Source organism: Choristoneura fumiferana, chromosome 19 (assembly GCF_025370935.1).
Source record: "Choristoneura fumiferana chromosome 19, NRCan_CFum_1, whole genome shotgun sequence".
Classification (NCBI taxonomy): domain Eukaryota; kingdom Metazoa; phylum Arthropoda; class Insecta; order Lepidoptera; family Tortricidae; genus Choristoneura; species Choristoneura fumiferana.
This window is the reverse complement of record NC_133490.1, coordinates 12,323,448-12,348,777: the sequence shown is the minus strand read 5'-3', so window position 1 is coordinate 12,348,777 and position 25,330 is coordinate 12,323,448. Positions and strand designations below refer to the sequence as shown.

The 25,330-nt window shown below is 38.7% G+C and overlaps 1 protein-coding gene and 1 long non-coding RNA gene across 2 annotated transcripts; one reads left to right on the top strand and one right to left on the bottom strand.

Moving 5' to 3' along the window:
* The first annotated feature begins 7,149 nt into the window (after positions 1–7,149).
* LOC141438778 (uncharacterized) lies at positions 7,150–10,259 on the top strand. The gene is made up of 2 exons (XR_012452508.1): positions 7,150–8,447; positions 9,179–10,259. It is a non-coding gene; the product is annotated as an uncharacterized lncRNA (long non-coding RNA).
* Positions 10,260–12,255: 1,996 nt separating this feature from the next.
* LOC141438772 (trypsin-like) lies at positions 12,256–23,496 on the bottom strand. Its single transcript, XM_074102730.1, has 6 exons — positions 23,387–23,496; positions 20,103–20,266; positions 18,835–18,962; positions 16,733–16,991; positions 13,819–13,968; positions 12,256–12,739 (listed from the first exon to the last, which is right to left on the bottom strand). Exons 1-6 carry the CDS (start codon positions 23,436–23,438, stop codon positions 12,587–12,589), a joined length of 906 nt encoding a protein of 301 aa, XP_073958831.1. The 5' UTR covers positions 23,439–23,496; the 3' UTR covers positions 12,256–12,586.
* Between the last annotated feature and the right edge of the window lie 1,834 nt (positions 23,497–25,330).

Below are 25,330 nucleotides of genomic sequence, written 5' to 3'. Positions count from 1 at the left end.
TTCTGATAGCAGTTCGTTTCTGTGGGGGACGCAGTTCTAACCTAACCTAACCTACTTTTCGAGTAGCAGTTGGTTTCTGAGGTTGGTTCGTGTGCGAAGTGTCATTTTGAACAAACATTTTTTTGGAATATAATATTAGCCAAAAGAAAACGTTTGTCATAATGAAACTTGACAATGTAAAATTATGCCAAATGATAATTTGACCAAATGAATAAAATGCGAAATGTTAATATGCTAAAGATTCGTTTGGGAAATGAAACTACTGCGATATGTTTTTTGGGAAGTGAAATTTGGCGAAAAATATTTTGCCGAAACGGCAGTATACCGCATTATTGTTTTATGACATGCAAAATGATTATCAACTTTAAGGTAGACCACATATTTGGCTGATGGTACATATTTAGCAGGCATATTTTTCAACAATGACGCTCAGAATGCTGTTTAGCGTTTTTTTTTTTTTTTTTCAGACTAGCTGTTGCTTGCTTCACCCCCGTTGTTGTTTTTCTTTCATAAAAACCTTCTCCTGACTATAACGAACACAACAAAATGGGAATAAGCGAAATCGGTCCAGCCGTTCCCGAGTTTTGTGCTTAGCAACACATTTAATGATTCAGTTTTATTTATATAGAAGATTAATACGTAGTTAGAGAGAGAGAGAGATGCATTTATTTACACATATTCGATACACATAAAAATACATTAGATGGAAAGAATAAAAATAACATCGAATAGTATAAAGTGGGCCCCACTCAGCATAGTGTTACGGCAAGCCGCAACCCTGTTTTTCAGTGAGACCCATATTTATCTATCCATCTATCTCTGGTTGATGGAGAGCTAAAGATTACAGCCTCGCAGCCTGATTGGCTGTAACTGTGTCCGTTCACGCGGACGTTAACGCGCCACAGTCGAGTGAACTCGAGAATTACGGCGTATTGGACGTGTGAGAGAATGTCTTGTTTCGTGACGGGGTTTCAATTTGACCGTGCCTATATTTTTTACGTTTTCAAAATACTGTACCTACATATGAGTATTTGATACTCAACTTTCTTTATGCGTTTCTGAAAAAAACGCTCGACACCAAAAAACGCTAGCAAAAATAAAAAAACGCCCTACAAAAAACGCCGACGAAAAACGCCGCCAAAAAAGACAACTAAAAAGTAAAAAATAATTATGCTATGCACTACCTAGCTGTTGCCCGCGACTTCATCTGCGAAGAATTCGTTTATCCCTATCCCGCGGGGACTATGCTGATTTCCCGCAAAATTAACCTAAGTTAATTTAGTATAAGTACCTAGTAATATTTTTTTTTATCTAAGCGTCGTCGGTGTCGGGGGACCGCTAAGGTTAATACTTTAAAAAATACAAAATATGTACTTTAGTTTCCTGTTAACCTTAGCGGTCCCCCGACACCGACGACGCTTAACCAGGTCGTCGCCCATGTTGGAGGCCTACCGACAGCTCGTCTCCCGGTCCGCGGACGCCATTCGAGAACCTTCTGACCCCATCGGCCATCAGTCCTGCGAGCAATGTACCCCGCCCACTGCCACTTCAGTTTCGCAATTCTTCCATATTGTACCATTATTAGTGAGATTGAGTTATTGTTGAGGTTGTAAACCTTTGTAGATTTATATTGGCCGCTTACACTTCAACTATGGTTTGAATATGTATATTTGCCAAAATAAATCTTCCTCGCACTAAGAATCTCTAAATTTACTCATCCATGTACATACATGGCAAGTATGGTTTTCGTTTTTGTTATTTTCTACGGCACAATATAATGCATCCGACCGAGATAGCTTTAGCTTTAAGTATTTTCGACGGTGAAACTAAAGTTTCCAAAGAAAATGCATTTCGAAAACTTCAAGATAAAACAGGACGTCGCTCGCATTACGGTTTAGGAGTAATAGCCATGAGGACGGACAATACGACATGCTTCAGAAGCTGCAACTGCATTTTTGTCTTATATATGCTTTGAATTTAGCGCCAAAATTATTCTTTTACCAACAAAAAAGATAAATGTGTACCTACTATATAATAAATTTTTCGAAATTCATTTGTGAAATTACATTTCAAATTTACCGAAGGCGTGATTAGAAATAAGAGTTGTGTCAAATATGTATGCTTTGTTATGTCATATATTAGTGCTGGTGGCTGTACTATCTCCTAGCTTGAGACGACTTCATCCAAGACAATGAGCGCACATTAGACACCTTCAACACAGCAGCTAAAAACATAAAGGTAGGGCCGACGTCGCAGCAACAATCGCCGCGGTATTCAAGCTGCTCTGTCGACTGGAAACCACGGAGTACTCCGGTACGGGACGGGACTATTTATTATGCTATCATCTGCTACCCATACGCCATGTTTTTTTTAATTTTCGTTAACTTCGACTGAGGGCTCAGTTCGTTGATAGAAAGTATACGCTAACTTTAAAAAAAAAGTAAAAATTTTAGTCTTTCTAAGTCTATTCAATTCGCTTCTTTCCTGACAATTCTTGATCGCTCAGTTCGCTCGTTCGCTGCTATAAGTCGATCATGTGAAGTCACAATTTCAACAAACATGTTTTTGAAATACAATGCATACAAATGTATGTAACATTAGGCAAAGAAAAACGTTTTCTTAATAAAAAATTGTCTTAATAAAACTTGACCAAGTAAAATTATGCCAAAAGTAATAAATGGCGAAATCTAAATATGCTAAAAATTCGATTGAGAGATGAAACTACTGCAAATATGTTTTGGGAAGTGAAATTTGGTGAAAATTATATTGTCCAAAGGCCAGTACAGTGCTCTTGACAAATTATGTAGATTTTTGTGACTTTTTGGACGTTCTGTTACAAGTTCAGCCTGAACCGAAAGACATTGGCAGGGGTGATAAAAAAACTGCTTAAATAATTTCAATATTGTATTTCTTTATTTATTTCTGTACAACAAATGGTAAATATATTTAAATACACATGTGTACAATGCAACCATTAAAACCTAGAGTCTCCGCTGCCACAAATTTAACAGTTAAACTTGACAGCCGGCACAGTAACGGCCCCAAATCGGTGACTCGTTAATGAATCCCGAACCTATCAGGCGGCAACTCGCTGATTGAACGCCGAATTAATTCGCCGAAGAAGCTGAAACCTTCAAATTGTATTGTTGCTTGAATTAATTGACTCAGAGCTACGCGGAAATCCACATGAATATAGAACTAAGATCTTACTTGCTTGTTACAATATCAACCCAGCCATGTTTGGGTCAGACTGCGAAATGAAAAATAATTAATAAGCTAGCAGGTATGGATCCTTAATTAAGCAGTGGACGTCTTTTGGCTGACATGACGAAGTTCTATAATAATTAACATTTTAGCTATTCTAGTAGAGGTAAGTATTAAAAATGTAGTCATATGATAATGGAAACAGAGGAAATATTTTTTATAATAAATTCTAGCACTTCATAAATCCTTTGAATAAAACATTTTCTCGTTAGAAATGGGTAAATGTACGAAAAAGGCACAAAAACACTCCAGAAAGGGGATCGAAAGCAGATTATTTTCATATTCCTCGTTTTATTAACAAGATTCTTCTGCCGAGAATCATTATAATGGACGGCGTAAGACCGCACTTCGAGACAGCTAGAGCACTGCCTCTAGAGACCGCTGACGCTTGTTTATTTTTTTATTTCAACATATGAGTACTTATATAGCAGTAGCGTAGCATCACATATTTCCGTGGTAAAGCCGAAGTAAAGATCGCGCACATCCTTCATAAATATTTGCGCCCTGTTGTTGTATTTTGTAAATATTTGGGCAAGCCGGTGAAAATGGGGTTCTATGGACGCTTCGCCACTGATCTGTAGCCGCGATGGCTGGATAGTTTTCAATACATGAGGTATCATGAGATTTTTCAAAACTGTCGGACTGACAAAGAGTACAATAATACTAGCTGTTGCCCGCGACTCCGTCCGCCTAGAATTCATTTATCGCTATTCCGCGGTAAATATGCAATTTTCCGGAATAAAAACTATCCTAGTCCTTTCCCGGGCTTCAAACTATCTGTATGCCGAATTTCGTCTAAATCTGTTCAGCAGTTTAGGCGTAAATAGGTAACAAACAAACAAACTTTCGCATTTATAATATTAGTGGGATGTAATTTTAATTTATCTTATCTTATATCTTACTAATATTATAAATACGATAGTTTGTGAGTGAGTGAGTGAGTATGTTTGTTACTCCTTCACGCTGAAACGGCTGGATAGATTTGGATGAAATTTGGCAAAAAGTTAGTTTATAACATAGGATACTTATTATCCCGATATTCCCACGGGATAGGGATAGAATCTTGAACTTTTAACCGTTGGGCTTAGTCTTGAAATTTTGGACCGTTGTTCTTAACACAACCTCAATGAAGACCTGGATAAAATTTTGCCAATCCCCAGGGGAATTTTGTAAAATCCCGGAATTTCAATTGTAACTACCAGATCGAATAGTTTACGCGTGCGAAGCCGCGGGTAAACTCTAGCAATATTATAACAACATCTAACAACAATATTTAAATTTGAACTAACTCTCTTGACTTAACGCCAAAAAGAACTAAAGGAACCAATTAGTTTAACAGTTTAGTCCAACTTAATTTTTAGAACAGACATTCTCCAAAGTGACTTTTCATTTGTAACCTACGAAATACTCTTGGGTTATAAATATTTAACACTTTCAAGTTATGCCAAGTAAAATACGAATAACTAGCAGAATAGATGTCGGTGGTAATGTGGGATAACTAAAGCCAGCTGAGCGTGCAAATGGGCTAGTATATGTGGCTAGTCTTTGCAAGTAGGTATGCTTTGATGTTTCATTTGTTGAAAACTACGTAACGTTTGAAAAGATATAATCATACCGGATGGGCCTTTGAACAGGAGCAAATAATTATAACATTGATCGTACTCGTTAAACTGAACGACATTAGTTCAGCTAAAATTGATTTTGGAGTCTTTTTGTATTTTTTATTTCAAATCCAAGCGGTCATCCCGTAAAATCCATATCCAAAAACCAATCTTAATTTGGTTGTTTAATAGCGACATCTCTTGTCCGGGTGAGCAGTTAGTTCCAATGGAGTGTTGAAAGTTTCTCGATGAGGGCTAAAACATAGATGTCGCTAGTGTCGCCACTTAAGTGACTAAATAAGAAACAAACAAGCTGAGATATGTGGTGGATAGGAGAAATTTGTGTCTGTACTCCTGTCCAGTGGTAGTGTAGGGGTATAGCACGCAGCACGGAATGCCGAGGACCTGGGTTCGATTCCCAGCGCTGGTCTCTTTCCTGTTAGTTTAGCTACTTTTTAAAATAATTGTAGCGTGAGACACACACATCATCATCAGTATTTTCCACTGCTGGGCACAAGCCTTCTCAGACAAGAGGGCTTGCCATAGTTTCCCGGAACTCACTTCGGTAAATTTAAATGTATTCGCACATGAATTTCGAAAAACTCAGAGTGCGAGCCGGGGTTAACCACGACCCTTGTTTAGTAGGTCAAACACTAACACGGCTCTTTTCACACACATACTCGCAAACTTTCACTTTATAATATTAGTTGGAGTAGGATGAAGAGTAGCTACTGCAGTACTTAGCTAATGCCCAGTACTGTTAATTTAGTAACTAATGCATCTGCGTGACAACTGTCAGAAGCAGCAGCAGGTGACGTGACAGCGTGACGCTGCGTCATTGTTAATGATATGACGCGCAGTGGGGCCACGCAGCCAGCGATGTTACTACAAAACAGTTTTTTTTGTTAAACTCATTCTTAATACATTCTTTGCAGACTGTACTTTTTGTTGACTATACGTGCATTGTCATACAAACTACGTTTCCGTACCAAATTCAAGTTGATGCCATAAATCGTTGAAAAGTTCCGTTCAGCAGAAATGATCCTGCCTGGACCACCAGGATGTTGCTGCCAGATTTTTGCATTTGTCACATTTACATAATTATGCCAAATTTCGACCAGTGGAAGTGGGTTAAATTCAACTCGAGAGAATTGACTCGTACATACATACATAGGTACATTGAAAGTTAATAAAAGCTTGTAAAAACGACTCAACAAAAAAACTAATCTTGTTAAATAAATTATCAAATGAAATAGAGCAATTCGTTCATCACAATATATTTCAAGTGACAAGCAAAACATGTAAACAAACGTGTCCAAGTAACGACATGACAGCAATAGTCTATGACAAATCTAAAAGTTAAATTCCGTGTGCAGTGCACAAAAGACTAACTTTAAGGCCGTCTACAGGAAAAAATAAATCTAGATTTAGTAGTTAATCCAGGCTTAAGCTTGACAGTTCCATATAATTTGACACTACTAAACTGCCAGCTTAACGCTAACTCGAAATTTATGTGTTTACTGCAAGTGGGCCTAAATGTTTAAAGTAAATTTAAATTTTATTGCAACTACAACTAGTTACATAGTTCTTTAGATAACATCCGCCTGGTGAGAGATCTCTATTATGGTACTTATCTCCGCTATACAAGGTAAAAGTAAGTTTGTACTGTACATATAAAAAACTTAAGAAGATGACCTGTTGTACGTAGAGTAAGCTACGGTAGTAAGTAACGTGTCTATGTAGATAAGTCAGCGTTCCATATTAGACAAAAAACTTATGACAACACAAATTACTTAAGTTTCATATCAATTCGGAGTACTACTAAAGTACGGTCGCGGAGCACGAACTCCACTACTTGTCTTTGTCACTCGCGCGTGATTATTTGACGTCGCATTCGTACAAACTCATCTGTGCGAGCGCGAAAGAATTCATATTAAAAAATCAAAAACCCGACTGCCTTAAAAACTAAAAGGAAGAAAATAAGTCTAGAGGTCTAGAATTCTGTTAAGTAGCTTATTTAAAGTTCAACAGTCGGTACACATTACTAAGATTTTTTGAGCTGGTCACGATTTCAATGGGTCCCGACTGTTGAACTTTAAATAAGCTACTTAACAGAGTTCTAGACCAGTAGACTTATTTTCTTCCTTTTAGGTTTTAAGGCAGTCGGGTTTTTTGATTTGTTCAATTTAATATTTTTATTTTATACTGTTTTATATTTCTGCGAAAATGGTACCTATATTAAAATTATTATAACTTTTTTATATTTAGAATAGTCTAATTACTAGATTTCATTTGATATCCATTTTTTATTGTTACAATACAAAATATATTTTTTCATTCCTCCGCCACATTTTTTTTTCGCAGACACCATATTGAAATATTATATACCCTATATCACTCCAACAATTATGACAAATCCAATGATACCTCATATGTTAAAATCCGTCCAGCCGTTTAGGCTGCAGCGAGAACCAAAGAAATGGACATACCCACATACGTACATACATACGCTCGAAGAACATAACTCTCCTTCGGGCGTCGGGTAAAAAAACTCTTTTGGGCTCCCCACTTCGATAAATTCTAGACAATAATCTCTAGACCACCTTTTCCGCCATTTCTCTGGCCACAAGGCCGCAATTATTAATCGTTCAACAGGCGGACTTATTGTTTTTTGAGCGTCCCCGCCAGCCGGCGGACGGACAGCTGGACAAAACGCCCACGTGTGTCAGTTGTTTTGTTCTTGCATTTCATTAATTAACCAACCCTTTTTCTGTCCGGGAAACGTACATCAACAAACCAAATTGGCTGCGCTCTGAATTTATATTTTGGGCTCGAAATAATGATAGGTTTTTAGCATTTTATTCCTGAAATATCATTGTGATGGTAGATGCTAGAACTGGTTAATAAAATAAATAAATCGACTAAAGTGCAGGTCGGAGTCGTGCATCAAGGATCATAATATCTATGTTCATCCAGCCCCTGTGCTAAGTAAAATGAGTGCAATTTGGGGTCATCTTAGATGTTTATTGACATAGACAGACGGTTTCACACACTTTTCTTTGTCCATGTGGCATGATCGAAGTTTCAGTTCACATGAATAATCTTCTTTTTACAAGTTACAAGCCTATTTATTCCTGTCAAAGTCCAACAATGTCGTCGACGTAACTAAGCGCACAAGCACCGATGCAGAGACCACAAAGCTGTGAAATTAGTTTTTAATCCGGGTCTAAGCCCGTGCAAACTTCCGCAGGCGGTCTTAGGGAAGTTAGATGGCCTGGAAATATAGCTATAGGAAGATCTCTCTAAGTAAACGTGTGGTGGTTATTAATGGCAGCGTTTCAACTGGCTCATTTTCGTAGTCTTATTATTATATGAATATTCGAGATCCTGGGATGGACATGGGATAGTTTGTCCCGGACAAACGGCTTACAAAGTTACAATAAATTCTTGGAAGACAAAGTCGTGGGGAAAAGCTGGTCGGGGCAACCGGGTATGATTGTCTCTAAGGGTAGTTGTTACAGTGGTTGTATTGAACAACTAAACGAACGAATAAATATTATCATCTACTTATGTCAAAAGATAGCTAGCCCTTGGAGTGGCAAGCGTCCGGGTCCCGGCACACCCTTGTTTGGCAGGCGACCGTCTCCCGGCACGCTGTCAAAAACCCTTGAGTGGCAAGCGACCGGCTCCCGGTCGTTGGCGGTGACGTATTTCACTAACAAATATAAACTGGTAGACCTATATCTCGCTTGCTTATTCTTGCAGAATGCGTTCATAAATAGACAAGGATGGCATTTATTAACGGCCGCGGCAACATTACGGAAGAAATTTCGTTCTTATCGTTTACTCAAGTTTCACTGTGTGGCCGCTGCCGTGCGCTGGTATTTTTGGAAACCTCGTATTATACTATTATTTGATATTGAAAGACTATAAAAGGGCTTTGTTTCGTAAATAAATTAATATTTTACGAAATAAATCAGTGTTTTCTACAGGTAATTGTTTTATTTTGTAATTATAGTTATTTAATACATGACTGAGAAAAATTTGGTTATCAGATATTTGATAATGAATAATAAAGTTCACAGAAATTGAAGGTCATTCATTGTTATTTAATTAGATATGCCATTTTATGCTAAACTATCACTGTAAGGCTTATCTATAACATTAAAGTGTTTTTTTTTTGGTGATATTTTTTATAAAATTCGCGAATTCGCGAAATTAATTCGTAGGTGTCACTGCAGTCAAGAAAGATTTTTTCAAAATGGCCGCGCCGCTTGACAGTAAATTTTAAATATGGCGCTGCCATTCCACAGGCTATGATGAAATTACAACCACTGTGGCAAGCAACCCCATAGACAACCGTATCCGGTCTCCCCTAAGCTTAATCATCATCATCATCTCGGCCTACTTACGTTCTACCGCAGGGCATAGGCCGCCTCTCAGAATAAGAGTGCTTTGACTGTAGTTCCCACGCGGGCCCATTGTGGTTAGGTAACTTCACACACACCATTAAATTAATAAATTTCTTCCCCGATGTGAGCCGGTTTAGGAGTATCATGATGTTTTCCTTCATCGTAAATCTCGTGGTACGAGTAGGTACGTAAGTAATTTCACACATAAAATTCGAAAAAATCGACGTATACGAACTCGGGCTCGAACCTACTATAATGTGCTTGTGAAGCAATAGGTCAAACCGCTATGCCACCACGGCCCCGAAGCTTACAAAAAACTCAATAGTTTTTATTGATAAAAATCAAAGGAAACACCCCGACGTCACCCATAAAATAGACACCGCCAAAACCCCGACAAAAATCTCGCCCATTTGTCGGGCGCATCAAAATCACAACAAATAAAAGCGCGAGGCGGCACGTCTGCGCACGCTGTAAATAAATCACCCCCCACAGGAGGGGGGGTTCGTTTTGTGGTGAAAGCGCTTGGAAAACACTCGCACAGGCCTGCGTTGAATGCAGATTGAGCTGTGACAGGCGACGGAGGGGTGAAGTTGCAGGCGAGGACGCAGCGATTTTCTGTTCGTCTTTGAATTGAGTATACATGGGCGAGCTTCGCTCGGGCTAAAACTAAAAAACACTCGTTTTCCCAGTAATAAGTCTACGTTAGATCGATTGTTCGCCCTCGAAAACCCCGATATGGCAAATTTCAGCGGCATCGATAGAGCTGTTTCCCAGATTCCCGAAATATCTAAGACCTTTAAGGTCACAGCTCATTACAGCCACCCGGTACCCGACCAGCACCGCCTAATGTGCGGCAACACATGCTGAGTGGAGACCCTTTTTGGTATCCTGCCGTGTCACCTAGTAACATAGTTTTAGTGCTAGTTCTAGTCTTAGTTTTAGGTGGTACATTTTGGAGCCAAAATAAACTTTTCTTTCTTTCTTTCTTCTTTCCTCGCCTCGAGCGGTTAGTATTCTTCATATGTATTTGTATGTGCATGCGCTCACTACGTCAACTCCGTAGCGTCACCGGATCGCCTCACTCGCGAGGTTGCCACGCCCACTCGCTGCCCGCACGCTTGCGGTGCGACGTTCTCCACCCTCCCCAAAACGAAGTAAGTATAGACAGTTGAAATTTTCACTAATTTTTCATTTTTTTTTTACTAATGTCTAATGTTGTAGATAATGGTACGAAATCCTTCGTGCGCAAGTTTTACCTAACCGCATCGTTTATGCACGCAACATCTGCCCGTATATTCTTGCATGCATCGCAAGAACTCCAGACTCCCGAGATGTGTATGTAATACGAAAAATCAACTCGTGATCGCTGCTAGCTGAATGCGCGATAGTTTGATTCAATTATTTGCCGGTAGGCTTGGAATATCGTTCGGGATAGTAGCGTCACTAAACAGCGGTACAGAAGTCAATCTCATGTATGTTGATCCTTGGGGTGCAAACTACCTGTATACCAAAATTTAATCAAAAAAAGAAATGAAGTGAAATGATTTATTTGCGAATACTATATACTTTTGAAGGTCTCAGTTTTTCTGCACGTTTAGTAGGGATATGGATGAAAATAAACTTATAGTTAAGCCTTTCGATCGGTGTCGTAAAATTACTAGTGTTTTTATACAGAATATAATATTTAAATACAGAATAAATTGTTTTTGAAATCAAAATTAAGTCTTCTTATTTAAGATAAGAGTATTACCCTCTTTGTAGCATAGCCGCGGCGACCTTGTATAAGTTAAAAGAAGATTCAAATCAACAACTTTTAAACAGTTTTAACGCAAACTTCAACTGCTAACTACGTGTTGCGCTGGCTGTAGAGACTTTGGGCCCGTGGTCGTCTCAAACAAAAAAACTGTGCAAGGAGTTGTCCACAAGGTTGGTCCATGCCACTGGTGATCTCAGGGCTGGCTCCTACTTTGCCCAACGGCTAAGTCTCGCGATCCAGCGTGGCAATGCTGCCAGTATCCTGGGATCCTTGCCGCGGGTCAACTGCGATAGTTTGTATTTTTAAATTAGTTTTATTCTCCTACTTTTTTATTAATATTTGTAACTTAATGTGTTAAATTTTTAGTTGCCATTTTCTCAGTTTAGTTATGATGTATATACTGTGTTAGTTTAGGTTAGTTTACTATAATATTTGTTCTCTTAGACTGCAGAAATACTCCATTAAATTACCAATATTAAAACCTAGACCGGTGTTAAGATAAATCGCGTTATTACCGGTTTTAATTCAGGCCGGGACCGAACCCACCCCAGGGAAATACCGCCTCGGAAACAATATAGAAAGTAATCATTTCTAGATTCCGCAAGGCAATGTGCTGGGGCGGTTGCTATTTTTTCTGTACATAAATACTTGGAATACGTTTTTTGTTTCGATATGCAGAGCTCCGAAACTCGGCGGTTGGATATAACTGCTATATGCAAATGTATGTGTCTGTCTCTAGACAAGATGAATTTTAGCATAATGCTATAGCCTCCTGAGACTATTTTTTTTTTAGTAAAAGACTTTGAAACTTAATGACGATCAAAAAAAGTTGACATTTGATTAATTCAATTCAATTCTTGAAAATATAGCTCCATTGATACCATCGATGATTCCGCCAATGTCGAGGTTGGAAAAGACACTATCAGTTTAGCCGTTGTTCGGTAGGACATTTGATTAGACTTATTATTTGTTAAAAAAATTGTACGATGGGTCTTGGGAGATAAAAATGGTTATCTATTGTTTGCCCGAAAGTTATATGCTATAATTTCATATTCCCGAAGTTCATATGCCCGAAACTTCATTTGCCCGAATGTTTCGTTTACTAGAAAATTTATTATTCTTATTTTCCCGAAAATAAGATGCCATAATGATACGAATGCAATACGACGTATTGTTTTCCATATTATTAAGCGCATTAATATTATTTAACAGAATATTCAAATTCCAATTCTTTCTCAATTTATTGAATAATCACTTTTATTAACACAAACACATGTATACAAAAGCTAAAATGAATGCAAATTCAATAATTATACGCAAGAATAACCCTCAAATCTGCTCAAATAAACAATCCGAAATTCGGTTTCGGTTACACATATACTATCGGACACTAAGGGGCTGTTTCACCATCCATTGATTAGTGTTAACTGACGGTTAAATGTGATGCTGTCTCCGTCTATTCGAACAAAACAAATAGAGACGGCAACACATTTAACCGTCAGTTAACACTAACTAATCAATGGATGGTGAAACATCCCCTAAAAGTATTTTAATTATAAAGGTAGAGCGGTAATAGCCCGTATCCAGTCTCTAACGTAAGGGATCTTGGTGTAGACTCCTGGCTGCTCCGCCATGGCGCAGCCAACCCCAAAGGACACCAAACCCACCAGTTTACCGTTCACCACCACTGGGCCACCGGAGTCACCCTGAAAAAAAGAACGAATTAAAATAAAACGTCTAAGTGTCAGATTCACGCAGTGAGAGAGAGTTTCACAGAAATTTAAAACCATCGTTTTCTTGCTGTTTATCCTACTAATGTTATAAATGCGAAAGTTTGTAAGTCTGTTTATTTGTTACTTCATCACGTCTAAACCAATGAACCAATTTAGATGAAATTCGGTATACAAATAGTTTAAATCCCAGAGAAAGACATAGGATAGTTTTTATCCCGAAAAATTGCTTAGTTCCCACGGGATAGAGATAAACGAATTCTACGCGGACGGAGTCACGGGCTACATTCAAAGCGGTCCATCCGTTTAAGAGCTACGGTGCCACAGACAGACAGACAGACACACATAGCGGTCAAACCCCTCTTTTTGTGTCGGGGGTTAAAAACGGGACCCTATAACAAAGACTTCACTGTCCGTCTATACACCAGGCTGTATCTCGTGAACCGTGATAACCAGACAATTTATTGAATTAGGCGTTACTTTGCGGAGGTCCATATCAATGAACTAAAATAATTTCCTTGCTCACCCGCGACCTTCGCCGTGACTTTCGCTTAAGGAAATTATTTTAGTTCATTAACCAGACAATTTAAATTTTCACAGATGTATTTCTTCTGCCGCTATAATAACAAATACTAAAAACAGAATAAAATATATATTTAAGGGGGCTCCCATACAAAAAAAGTGATTTTTTTTACCGTTTTTTGCTCGATATTAATGACGGCAACAGGTAGACGCTTGGAATATTCACAGAATACCTAGTTGTATGATTCACTTTTAAAATAAATAGTTAAATTAAAATAAAATAAATATTTAAGTGGGCTCCCATAAAACAAACGTGTTTTTGCCGTTAATTTGCTAGTGTCTAATGTTGTATAGGTATAGATAATGGTACAGTCACCATCATTAATCTGCCATAGCGGAGCGTGCAAAAATATCTGACACGTCCTTCCGGCCCTAGAAATAGAGTCGTATCAGATATCTATGCACGCTTGTTGTGTCAGATATTGATGCTGGTGACTGTACCGACCGACTCGCACTTGGCCGATTTTCTTTACCTGGCAAGAGTCTTTAGTGCCGTTGATGTATCCGGCACAGAACATCCGGGGCGTTATTCGACGGTAGTTTTCGTTGGGCAAGTGCTTGCATATTGCATCCGGGACCACGGGCACCGACACCCGCCGAAGAATGTCTTGCATACGGCTTTTCTGTACAAAAACACGTTTTTAGGGTTCCGTAGTCAACCAGGAACTTTATAGTTTCGCCATGTCTGTCCTTCTGTCTGTCTGTCCGCGGCTTTGCTTAGATACCGTTATTAGTATAAAGCTGTAATTTGGCATGAATATACATATCAGTCACGCTGACAAATTGGTAAAATAAAAAATATGATTTATTTACTAATCATATGTGTCCAATGGATTATTAAGTAGTTTAAGAATATGCTTTACGAGGAGCATAAATTGCTTAGCAACTGTGTTAAAGTAATTGAAATTCAACCCGTGAAATACTTGTTATTGAGTACTAACTCCGATGGTCAACTGTGGTCTTCATCATCAGTTCCACTTTGCCAAATGATGATTTTCAAAAGCAAATGCACGAGTTAATACTAAATATATCAAAATTACCATAGGTGTTCCTACAACATTTGAAGAGTTCCCTCGATTTCCTTAGGATCCAATCATCAGATCCTGATTTGGTGCTTATGGGACCTAATTGAAAGCATTCCTAGACGAACGCAAGATTTTTTTTTTCAAATTGGTTCATAAATTATGATTGGTTTTTTGGAGTCTTTTTGTATTTTTTATTTCAACTCCAAATTTGTTACTTTTACGAGTATATCGAAAATACAAACTGAGACATGGATGCACAGAAAAACCAGAAAAAGAGACCAGCGCTGGGAATCGAACCCAGGTCCTCAGCAATCCGTGCTGCGTGCTTTAACCCCTACACCACCGTTGGACAGGAATCTAGACACGAATTTTTCCTATGCATACATATCTCAGGTTGCTTATTTCTACTACGCTACTTATGCAGCAGCACTAGCGACATCTATGTTCCGCTCTCATCGAGAGACGTCACACTCTTTCGGAACCAATCGCTCACCCAGACAAGAGATGTCGCTACTAAGCAATCAAATTATGATTGGTTTTTTGAAGTCTTTTTGTATTTTTTATTTCAACTCCAAATTTGTTACTTTTACGGGTATCCCGTGAAACCATATCGAAAATACAAACTGAGTAAAAGTAGAAACGACTTTTTGGTTTTAGCCAGTCTGTAAGACCTTTGACTTATCGGCGTTAGTGGGAAAATCACATTATGTTACATACATGATTATTTCAAAAACATAAAGCGACGGCAGGGTTAGGATACCTGTTTCCTTAAAAATAGATCTTAAAGATTCACGCGTCTTCAAATTATAAATTGCTCTAATTGCTCTCTTTTGTAAGATAAAATAGACTCAATGTCTGCAGCAGATCCCCGTAAAATAAGGCCGTACGAAATAATGCATTTAAAGTTAGCAAAATACACCAACCTTCTGTTCTTCTTAGACACGCATCAAAGGATCTTTACCTTTCTCAATCTTTTATATTTTTATCACCTGACAAAATTCCCGTGAGGCTCGATATTTTACTAATACCAGGACTGACGCGGGTCGACCTTTAGGTTGTCTCAAACAGTGGCCATTTTTCATGTCCGAAGAATATGTTATCCAATCTCACAGATATTCAAGGCTACAACCATGCACAAAAGTGTTGCAAAGTTCCTAGAAGTACAGTCGAAGGCATAGATATTTACGTGTGTACCCTCTGAATAAAGACGAGTAGAACGTGTTGGTTATTGTATTTCTAACCTGTGTCGGTGTACAAATGCTACAGTATTTAGTATTACTGATCTACGATTTAATACATCGGAGCAGCTTCTAAAGGCTGACCAGGAATATAAAAAACCTGACGCGAGGGCAGCATTTCTACGTTTTATATTGCAACATTCTTTACACTTACTGTACGATACCTATCAGTCCTATTGACAATGGTATCGGTGATGTTATTTTAAAGGAATATTTTCTAATCCCTCAGACTTTTTCTATGACAAATACTTTTATACATTGTAAATTATTTTCCTTCCAAGGCTAATTTTCGGCATTTTAACGTACAAAAACACAAATATCACTTAAAAAAACCACGCGCAAACAACGTTAAAACTTTGAGTCTCAAATTTTTAAACAGACAGATGACATTTGAATTCAGTGTTACCAGTGCAAGAAATTAGTTCTATTGGTTTTCCGCAATACGGTGAGGTTTTTTATAATTCTGGTCAGCCTTTATATTCATTAAATCAAATAATTAGAGAGAGTGTAAGATGGAACGAAACGTAATAAGTGAAAGAGATAGAATGAGAGAAATACTGACGAATGAGCGAGATTCAAGATTTTTGAGGTGGAAGGATGTATGAAGGGAATACAAATAAGTAAGAAAGAGATATAAATGCATTATGGCGGAATCTGAGTTTTAATCCTTACAAGAGTAGAGACACGTTGTATACAGATATAGCGTCAAAAACACAAGGATCTTATGGTTACTGGTATAAAGATGTACAGATATTTTTACTTGATACCATTGTTATATTCATACACATATACGAGTACATACATTATACTCTCGAAAAACACAACCCCCCTTCGGGCAGCCGGATAAAATAAAGATAGTTACTTACTTAAAAGCAGTGGTGGCCTAGTAGTTTGACTCATGGCCTCTGAAGCAGAGGATCGTGGGTTCAAGCCCCGGCTCGCACCTCTGTTATCGAAATTCATGTGCGAAATTACATTTTGTAATTTACCACCTGCTTTACGGTGAAGGCAAACATCGTGAGGAAACCTAACCGCGAAGCAATTCAATGGTGTGAAGTTGCCAATCCGCACTGGGCCCGCGTGGGAAGTACGAAGAATAGGCTCAGATTATGATTATGACTTACTTTATACGCTACGTGACCCCATCCGCTTATAGACACCATGTGCCCTGGCACGATATCCTCTAACGTCCCAATCGCAATCGGCCTGGCCATCGCGCTGATAGGCACAGGAACTTCCAACAGCACCAGCTGATAGTCGAAGTCGTGCGGGTGGTCTTTGCTCTCGGAAGACCAGAGGGGGTGGGTGAAGTGGGCGCAGATATGGTAGCGGGTGGCTTTGCTACGGTACGTCGATCCTGCCAGGATGAAAGTCTCCTTTTCTCTGGAAAAAATAGGTAGGTTCTTTATTGAATCAGGCGTTACTTTGCGGAGGTCCATATCAATGAATTAAGCGCAAATGTAGTGGTCTTGACGCCGGATACAACTTCATTGCCTTCGGCGTCGAGACGCTCGGTCCGTGGCACTCTTGCGCAAGGGAACTCTTCAGCCAACTGGCAAAGAGACTGGTCGACGCCGACGGAGACAAGAGGGCTGGCAGCTTCCTCGCACAGCGTCTTGCCATCGTCATACAGCGAGGAAATGCTGCCAGCATTCTTGGAACCATGCCACAGGGGCCTTTTTTAGATTTATATTAGTTTTTGATTACTATTATTAAGTTTTTATTTTCTAAATAGTTAAACGTAAGTAAGTAAAAAAAGTATAAATAATTACGTTGCTCATCCGCAACCTTACGATAGTTATGTCTATGCAATAAATCTGTGTTTGTATTTCTGGAGGAGGAAGATGTATACGCATTCGTTACATAACTAGAGTAGCTACCGTAAGGTCGCGGGTGAGCAAAGTATTTGTTCATACTCAAAATACCACAAACGGGACTTATCACGCTAAAACTCACGAGTAATATGATTGGTTTTTTGGAGTCTTTTTGTATTTTTTATTTCAGCTCCAAATTTGTTACTTTTACGGGTATCCCGTGAAACCATATCGAAAATACAAACTGAGACATGGATGCACAGAAAAACCAGAAAAAGAGACCAGCGCTGGGAATCGAACCCAGGTCCTCAGCATTCCGTGCTGCATGCTATAACCCCTACACCACTGCTGAACACTCCAAATTTGTTACTTTTACGGGTATCCCGTGAAACCATATCGAAAATACAAACTGAGACATGGATGCACAGAAAAACCAGAAAAAGAGACCAGCGCTGTTGTCCAGCAGTGGTGTAGGGGTTACGGAATGCTGAGGACCTGGGTTCGATTCCCAGCGCTGGCCTCTTTTTCTGGTTTTTCTGTGCATCCATATCTCAATTTGTATTTTCGACACGAGTAATATTTACCTCGATGTTCGACGTTCGAAGGACTCGCGCTGCTAGGCAGACTTGGTACCCTACACTTCAGTCTACTCGTGACCACGGCCACTGTAATGTGGTTGAAACGTCGAGGTAAATATTACTCGTGTGTTTTAGCGTGATAAGTCCCGTTTGTGGTATTTTGAGTATGAACAAATACTTTGCTCACCCGCGACCTTACGGTAGCTACTCTAGTTATGTGCGACGAAGTCGCGGGCATAAGCTAGTAAATGATATTTTAACCTCCGACGCAAAAAGAGGGGTGTTATAAGTTTGACCGCTATGTGTGTCTATGTGTTTGTCTGTGGCACCGAAGCTCTTAAACGGGTGGACCGATTTTAATGCGATTCCTTTTATTTGCAATTATGTTTTCTAGCGATGGTTCTTAGATATGTTTCATCAAAACCAGTTTATTCTGAGATATTGAACTTTGAAGTGACTAAATTAAATATTTTTAAAACTCGTTGAATTAATGTTGTCCAGTTTGATGAGTACGATCTATGTTTTAATTATTTGCCCGTGTTACAGGCCACACCAGGTATACCACGCGCCATATAAATCTGCCTAAAAGTTAATTACTTATACTCAGTTTTGACGCATTTTAGAGATACATTTTTTATGCAACGTCTTTACGTTACTCCCGGATTGTGTTCGAATCGCTTAACGGTATAGTGCCTATTCAAGTATTGGAATTATACCTTTATAGTTTTTGTGGTACTAGTCGTGGCAATGAACTTTAAGGCAAAGTTAGGCGGCGGAAGGTATATGTATATTATCGTATCTTATCCGATACATTAAATTGGTCCAAGTACTTACTTACAGTGTGCTGCAGTAATGACCCACTCGGGGGCGATAAGGGAGCCGCCACAGTACTCCCCGTACAGCACCTGGTAGGGGGCTTCCTGGATGTCTATAGTCTTGCCCCCTACGATTCTCCATCCGATCTAGAAAGAAAACAAAGATTAATTCGTGCTTTAAAAATTGTTTGCTTTGAAAAGTTCAAGACTACATAAACAATCGACATAGCTCAGAGAATCAGCAAGATGAAGTGGCAGTGGGCTGGTCATATCTGTCGCAGAACCGGCAACCGCTGGAGTAAACGAGTTCTGGAGTGGAGACTGCGTCTTGGCAAACGTAGTATAGGCGCCTTCCAGCCAGGTGGAGTGACGATCTGCTAAAGGCTGCTGGTAGAAGCTGCATGCGTCTAGCCGAGGACAGGGCGCAATGGCGCTCTTTGGGGAGGCCTATGTCCAGCAGTGGACTGCTATAGGCTGATGATGATGATGAATAGTTTGAGACTACATAACTAAGTGGTGCATAGGAGACATTTGTGTCTGTACTCCTGTCCAGTGGTAGTGTAGGGGCATAGCACGCAGCAGGGAATGCTGAGGACCGGGGTTCGATTCCCAGCACTGGTCTCTTTTTCTGGTTTTTTCTGTGCATCCATGTTTGTATTTTCGTTGGATTTCACGGGATGACCGTAAAAGTAACAAATTTGGAGATGAAATAAAAAATACAAAAAGGCTCCAAAAACCAATCTTAATTTGATTGTTTAATAGCAACACCTCTTGTCCGGATGAGCGGTTAGTTCCGAAGGAATGTTGACGTCTCTCGATGAGAGCTAAAATATAGATGTCGCTAGTGTCGCTGCTAAGTGACTAAGAAAGAAGCAGGCTGAAATGTGTGGTGCGTGAGAGAAATTTGTGTCTAAACTCCTGTCTAGTGGTGATGTAGGAGTATGGCACGCAGCACGGAATGCTGAGGACTTGGGTACAATTCCCAGCACTGGTCTCTTTTTCTGGCTTTTTTCTGTGCATCCATGTTTCAGTATGTATTTTCGTTGGATTTCACGGGATGACCGTAAAGTGAGTGATAGACGTACGAACTTAAAGTACGCGGTTTTTAAGTTTGCGAGCCACGAGCAAGATTTCAAATCGGTTGGATCGCCGATGGTTTTAAAGTACGCGTACTTAAGGTGGCACACAGGCGAAAAAAGTCGTCGAGCCATAAGTACGCGTACTTGCTCGTAAGTCTGTCACCCACTTAAAAGTAACAAAGGAGTAGAAATAAATAACTTAATTCACCTGCACTTGTCGCAGTAATCCTAGAGCAGCCTCGTCCACGACCGGCTCGTCCACCTGCGTCTCATGGAAGTACAAGTAGTTGCGCGGGGGCACGCGTCGCGTCACAAACATCCGGAAGTAGCTCGCCACGCAGTCGGGATTAAGAACGCCATGGAATATCGTCTCTGGAAGCAAATGCCGTCAGAATTGGTAGACTTGGTTATACATGATGGTGTGAGTGACCATGGGGCTTTAAGAGCGTTTATACCTGCTGAGCTGGCAACGTTGCATTTTTGATAGTTTTTCTCGAGTATTCCATAAAAAATTAATAAAAATTAAAAATGTGGTCTGATAGAACTCTTCTTAATATAAAAGTTAATGTGTCTACTCCAATAATTATTCGTGATTGACTTTTATATTTTTTAAAAACGAATTAATGTTTATTAACGGTTTTTACAGAAAATAAAAGTCTATAATGAAATTGCACCATTAGGTCCCGTCACTAAACGTAATATTACATGCATATTACGTTTCTTCACTTGTGCTTTGTATTTAATTTATTTATTTAAAAAAAAATTTTTTATGATAGTTTAAGTTTATTTCGTATTTATAATAGTTCTTTATGTTCAAATATTTTAAGCCAGTCATATATTTAGGCTACAACTGAAATATACTTCCATATATTTAGACCGCAGCAACTTTTTTTGAGTAAAACGAAACGTGGATCAAGTGTCACCCGCACCATGCTAGAATAAAGCAGCGTTTCCACCAATAATGTGCGAGGATGTGTTGCGAGGGATGTGTTTTTCATTAACCAATAGAAACGGTTCATTTGCACATCCTCGCACAGCACATCTCTGGTGGAAACAGCTGAGCGAGCGAGACGTGGTAAATGAAGCGGTTCTTTTGGTTAATGAAAAACATATTCCTCGCAACATATGCACATCTCTGGTGGAAACGGGCTTAAAAGTATTGTAGGTATTTTCTTCTGAATAGTATATAAAAAACATTTGCTGAAAACGATCATTGTTTACGGCATGTTTACAATTGTTTAGTTCATGGTTCTTATCAATAGAGTTGAGCAAAAATCACGACTGTACAATGCGTGACGCCTTTCGTTCTATAAACGGTTGACTGCAAACCCTTAAATTCCGTAAAAAATCAGAAAAATAATATATTTTTATGGATTCCATTGAATAAACTTGATTTATAATGGAAATATTTAAGTAAATTTATTCAAGTGTAGCGATCTATTTATGTTAAGGTAGCGTTCTGTTGGCGAACGCGACCGACGACCGCGACATGTGACCGCGACCCGGTCGCGCGACTTAACGCTTAATATGAATTGGGTAGGTACGCAACACTTAAACTATCTTTTTCACAGGCTGATTAAAAAATGAAATGGATAAATTAAACTGCCTTAATAAAATACATAAATAACCTAACCATAAAAAAAACATTTTGAATACAAGCTTTTTTTGCTGACTGTATTTTTTGTTGACTGTACTTGCATTGTCACCCAAACTACATTAGCATACCAAATTTCAAGTCGTTGCTATTAACCGTTGAAGATTTCTGTCCTGCTGAGACGATCTTGGCCGGACTACCAGGATGTCACTACAGATTATGCAAGTACAGTCAACAAAAAGTACAGTCAGCAAAAAACTTGTATTAAAAATGAAACTTATTAGAACCTCCTATTTAGTTTTCGTCGGTTAAAAATAACTTGTGAGAAAGATTGTTTTAAGTTCTTTTATTCTGTTCGTTTAAGGTGCACTTTAAACTGAAGTCAGAAGAAATCAGAAATGAAGAGATGCATCGAAACGAATCTCCTACAGTCACCGACATAGCCAAGCGAATTAGCTAATTGAAGTGACAACCGAAGTAATTGGAAGTCTATCGAGGAGACCTAGACTCTGGCCAACGAAAGCTGTCCCAGACAAACCGCGGCAAATTAAAAAACAAAATGAGGCTGACAACGGGAGCGCCAAAGTTCGCATACTCTTCGCTAGTCATACAGTAATTTTTGTGTCCGAATCATCGTTTGTCATAATATTTTTTTCCACTGACTGTATGGTTATACAGTTTTCTGAATTTTTTAAGTGGTCATCCTATAGAAGACTATAGGTTAGGTTAGGTTTGTTTTATAACAATTTTGAACAATTATTGGATTCAGAGAAATAAGAGTTATGACAAACGATCGTTCTGACAAACATTACATTCGGACTTCCAATAAGTATGCGAGCCGATAAGGACCCCTGACAACACTTGCTGTACACTGATTAAACGATGTTGATACCTACTTAGATAGATATTTATTTAAATTTTTCAGATATTAAATTATACTCGAGACTTCAAGCTGCATCATTCATTATAGTAATGTGTGAAAGTTGATGATGCACTTTAGAAGTCCCTTGTTAAATTTTATGACCTTTGTCAGTGCCCATTTACGTACAGTCCAGCATCTATCTATTTTTGGACCATTTTGACCAGATTGGCCTTGAATATATTTTCTAACATTTTAATTCTAACATCCAGTCCAGCAGGAGTGGACCTATAGTCCTCTACCTCACCTACGCACCTTCAATCACTCCTGCTGGCTCGTGCTGAAGCACCGACCGACTTCAGACTGGTAGAAAATTATTTTTAAGGTTTTTTGTATGTAGTTGGTTAAATTTTTTGTTATAATTTTTTTTTTCACTCTTTTTAGTGTAAATAATCTAAGATACAATAGTTTAATATCAACTGCTCGTCACCTTTTACGAAAAATTGCTTTTTCCGATGCAGAGACGTTCATTATTGAGGAGTCGGTACTTCACCACCCGTTTTACCATATGCATTACGAGGAGCATAAATTGCTTAGCAACTTTCTTAAAGTAATTAAAATTCAACCTGTGAAATACTTGTTATTGAGTAGTAACTCCGACGGTCAACTGTGGTCTTCATCATCAGTTTCATTTCACCAAATGATGATTTTCAAGAGCAAATGCACGAGTTTCTACTAAATATATCCAATTTACTAAAGGATATAAGATTGGGGCGGTTGTGCTCGGTTTTGTAAAAATAAATATTAATTGTGATGTAGACATGGTAAATTAAGTTTTGGGTATAGAACGCGGTGCAGCGCACTGTTGCGGCTTTACGGACTTAGTTTGACGAGCATCTTACACCGAAGTCGGCTTTGAGGTATGTTTGTTCACAATTTTTCTCTACACTTAATGCGGCACAGAAGAACATAAACCACGGCCTTGGTAACAGTCACTTTTCGAAGGTTTTAAGTAGGTAACACAGTTTATCTAACTTACCATTGTTTTCACAAAACACCCCAACCACCAACACAAACCCAAGCCACCACATCTCGTCAACTCCTCAGACTGGACTGGCAAAGCGTCTGCGCCTGCGCGTAGCAAATGGCAGTTCGCGCTACATTTATACTGATTAAATTGGGCTGTACGTTATATTTAGACATTTATTGCGCACTTTTGAAGAAAACTGCGGTAGTTACAGTTAAATACGACGAAATGCTAACGAAGATAAAAGAAAGTGGCAAAGAGTGGAGACGTCATCTTGAAGTATGTTGTGAAAAAGATTTCTAAGTGGATCATCGTAGTTGTTACATGAAATATATGATGTTGATGTACAAAAACGACCTATTATAAAGTATTATGTATACGTTGCTTGGCACGCAGAACAAACTAAATTTAATCGAGAGCAAAATCTCCTATTTACGTGAAAAAAATACCTACTACATTAGGCCAAGGCATAATAACATTAATACAACGTTTTTCTGCTTAAAGCACCACAAAACGTGGGTATTTATTACAGGTGATCAAGTTTTTTTTGCTAAGCAATTCAATGGTGTGTGTGAAGTTCCCAATCCGCACTGGGCCCGCGTGGGAACTATGACCCAAGCCCTCTTGTTCTGAGAGGAGGCCTGTGCCCAGCAGTGGGACGTATATAAGCTGGGATGATGATGATGATGAAGTTTTTTTTGAAATTAGTGGCTTAACATAAAATGCTTCATCCAAACAGTGTTTTTTATTAATAAAAAAACTGTCACTATCATAAGAAAATTATGTCTTGTAGATCGATAGATTTTATGACATTAAGTCAAAGTTAGTAATTTTTTTATGTTTCTCATCGATGAAAATAAATAAATAATAAATATCACAGGAAACTTGACACCAATTGACCTAGTCCCAAACTAAGCAAAGCTTGTTAAGTACTATGGATACTAGGCAACAGATAAAATTTTTGAACATGAAACTACCGTGAGACACTCATATTAAATATATTGACCCGGATAACTCACGTCTTAAATCAAGTTTAGCTCGACATGTTGTTAGTTTTGTGTGCTACTCTACATTTGACAGTTGTAATGATGATGAAAACGCGGGTAGTTGTGTGCCGGTGTCAGTTTCGTCGGGTAGTCGCGCGAGCAGAGCGGCGGCGCGCAGTGCGCGTGTTGCAGCAGCCGCTGAGTCGCGTTGCTCCGAAGACGAAGGGCTACGGATTAGCTCGAAACATGTCGAGCTAAACTCGATTTAAGACGTGAGTTTTCCGGGTCAATATATTTAACAGATAAAAATACTTAATTAATAATTAATTGATATTTTACGCTTATATTGAAACTAGCTTTTGCCCGCAACTCGGTCTGCGAAAAATTTGTAAGGCTTATATGTACCAATGAAATCCTGAAACTATTTGTACTTACTAGCTAACTCGTTGCTAGGCAAACAATATTATGCCCCACTATATCACATGCCGTAACGCTAAATTATGGTAAACATTCGAATAAGGCATAACTCTTGTTATGTTATGGCATAAAGCAAGACACTGCGGATTTTTTGTACTTTTAACGAAAGATATTCGGTCAATTTTATGATGTTGCTAATAAGGTCACCTTGACAACTTCATTGAAGAATAGTTCTGTAAGTAATAAAATGACTCGTTTCTTTTTATGACAGCATAGCATACTAGTTAGAAACGCCACTTGTTTGGCAGCATGAAAACGTATAAACTTTCATATTTTCTTACTTTACTAATCACTTCATGCTAAGCAATTAAAAAATAAATAAAACTTTGATGTTGTAACTAGACCGCACACGTCTGTTTTACATGTATTCGTTTATACAACCAGTGCTACTTTTCCCCTCGATTTTATTTGAGCAAATGTAACTTTACAACTTTAACATGAGCTTCCTATATTCCCCCAAAATCAGGTCCAATGGCCGAACCAAAAAACCCTG

Bases quoted from the DNA above. Each gene is read 5' to 3' on its own strand.
- LOC141438772 (XM_074102730.1), bottom strand. From the start codon at position 23,438: ATGTGGTGGCTTGGGTTTGTGTTGGTGGTTGGGGTGTTTTGTGAAAAC. The intron at 18,963-20,102 runs GTGAATTAAGTT...TTTTCTTTCTAG, and splicing joins GATTACTGCGACAAGTGCAG to ATCGGATGGAGAATCGTAGG. The intron at 12,740-13,818 runs GTAAAGAAAATC...TCTTTTTTTCAG, and splicing joins GCACTAAAGACTCTTGCCAG to GGTGACTCCGGTGGCCCAGT.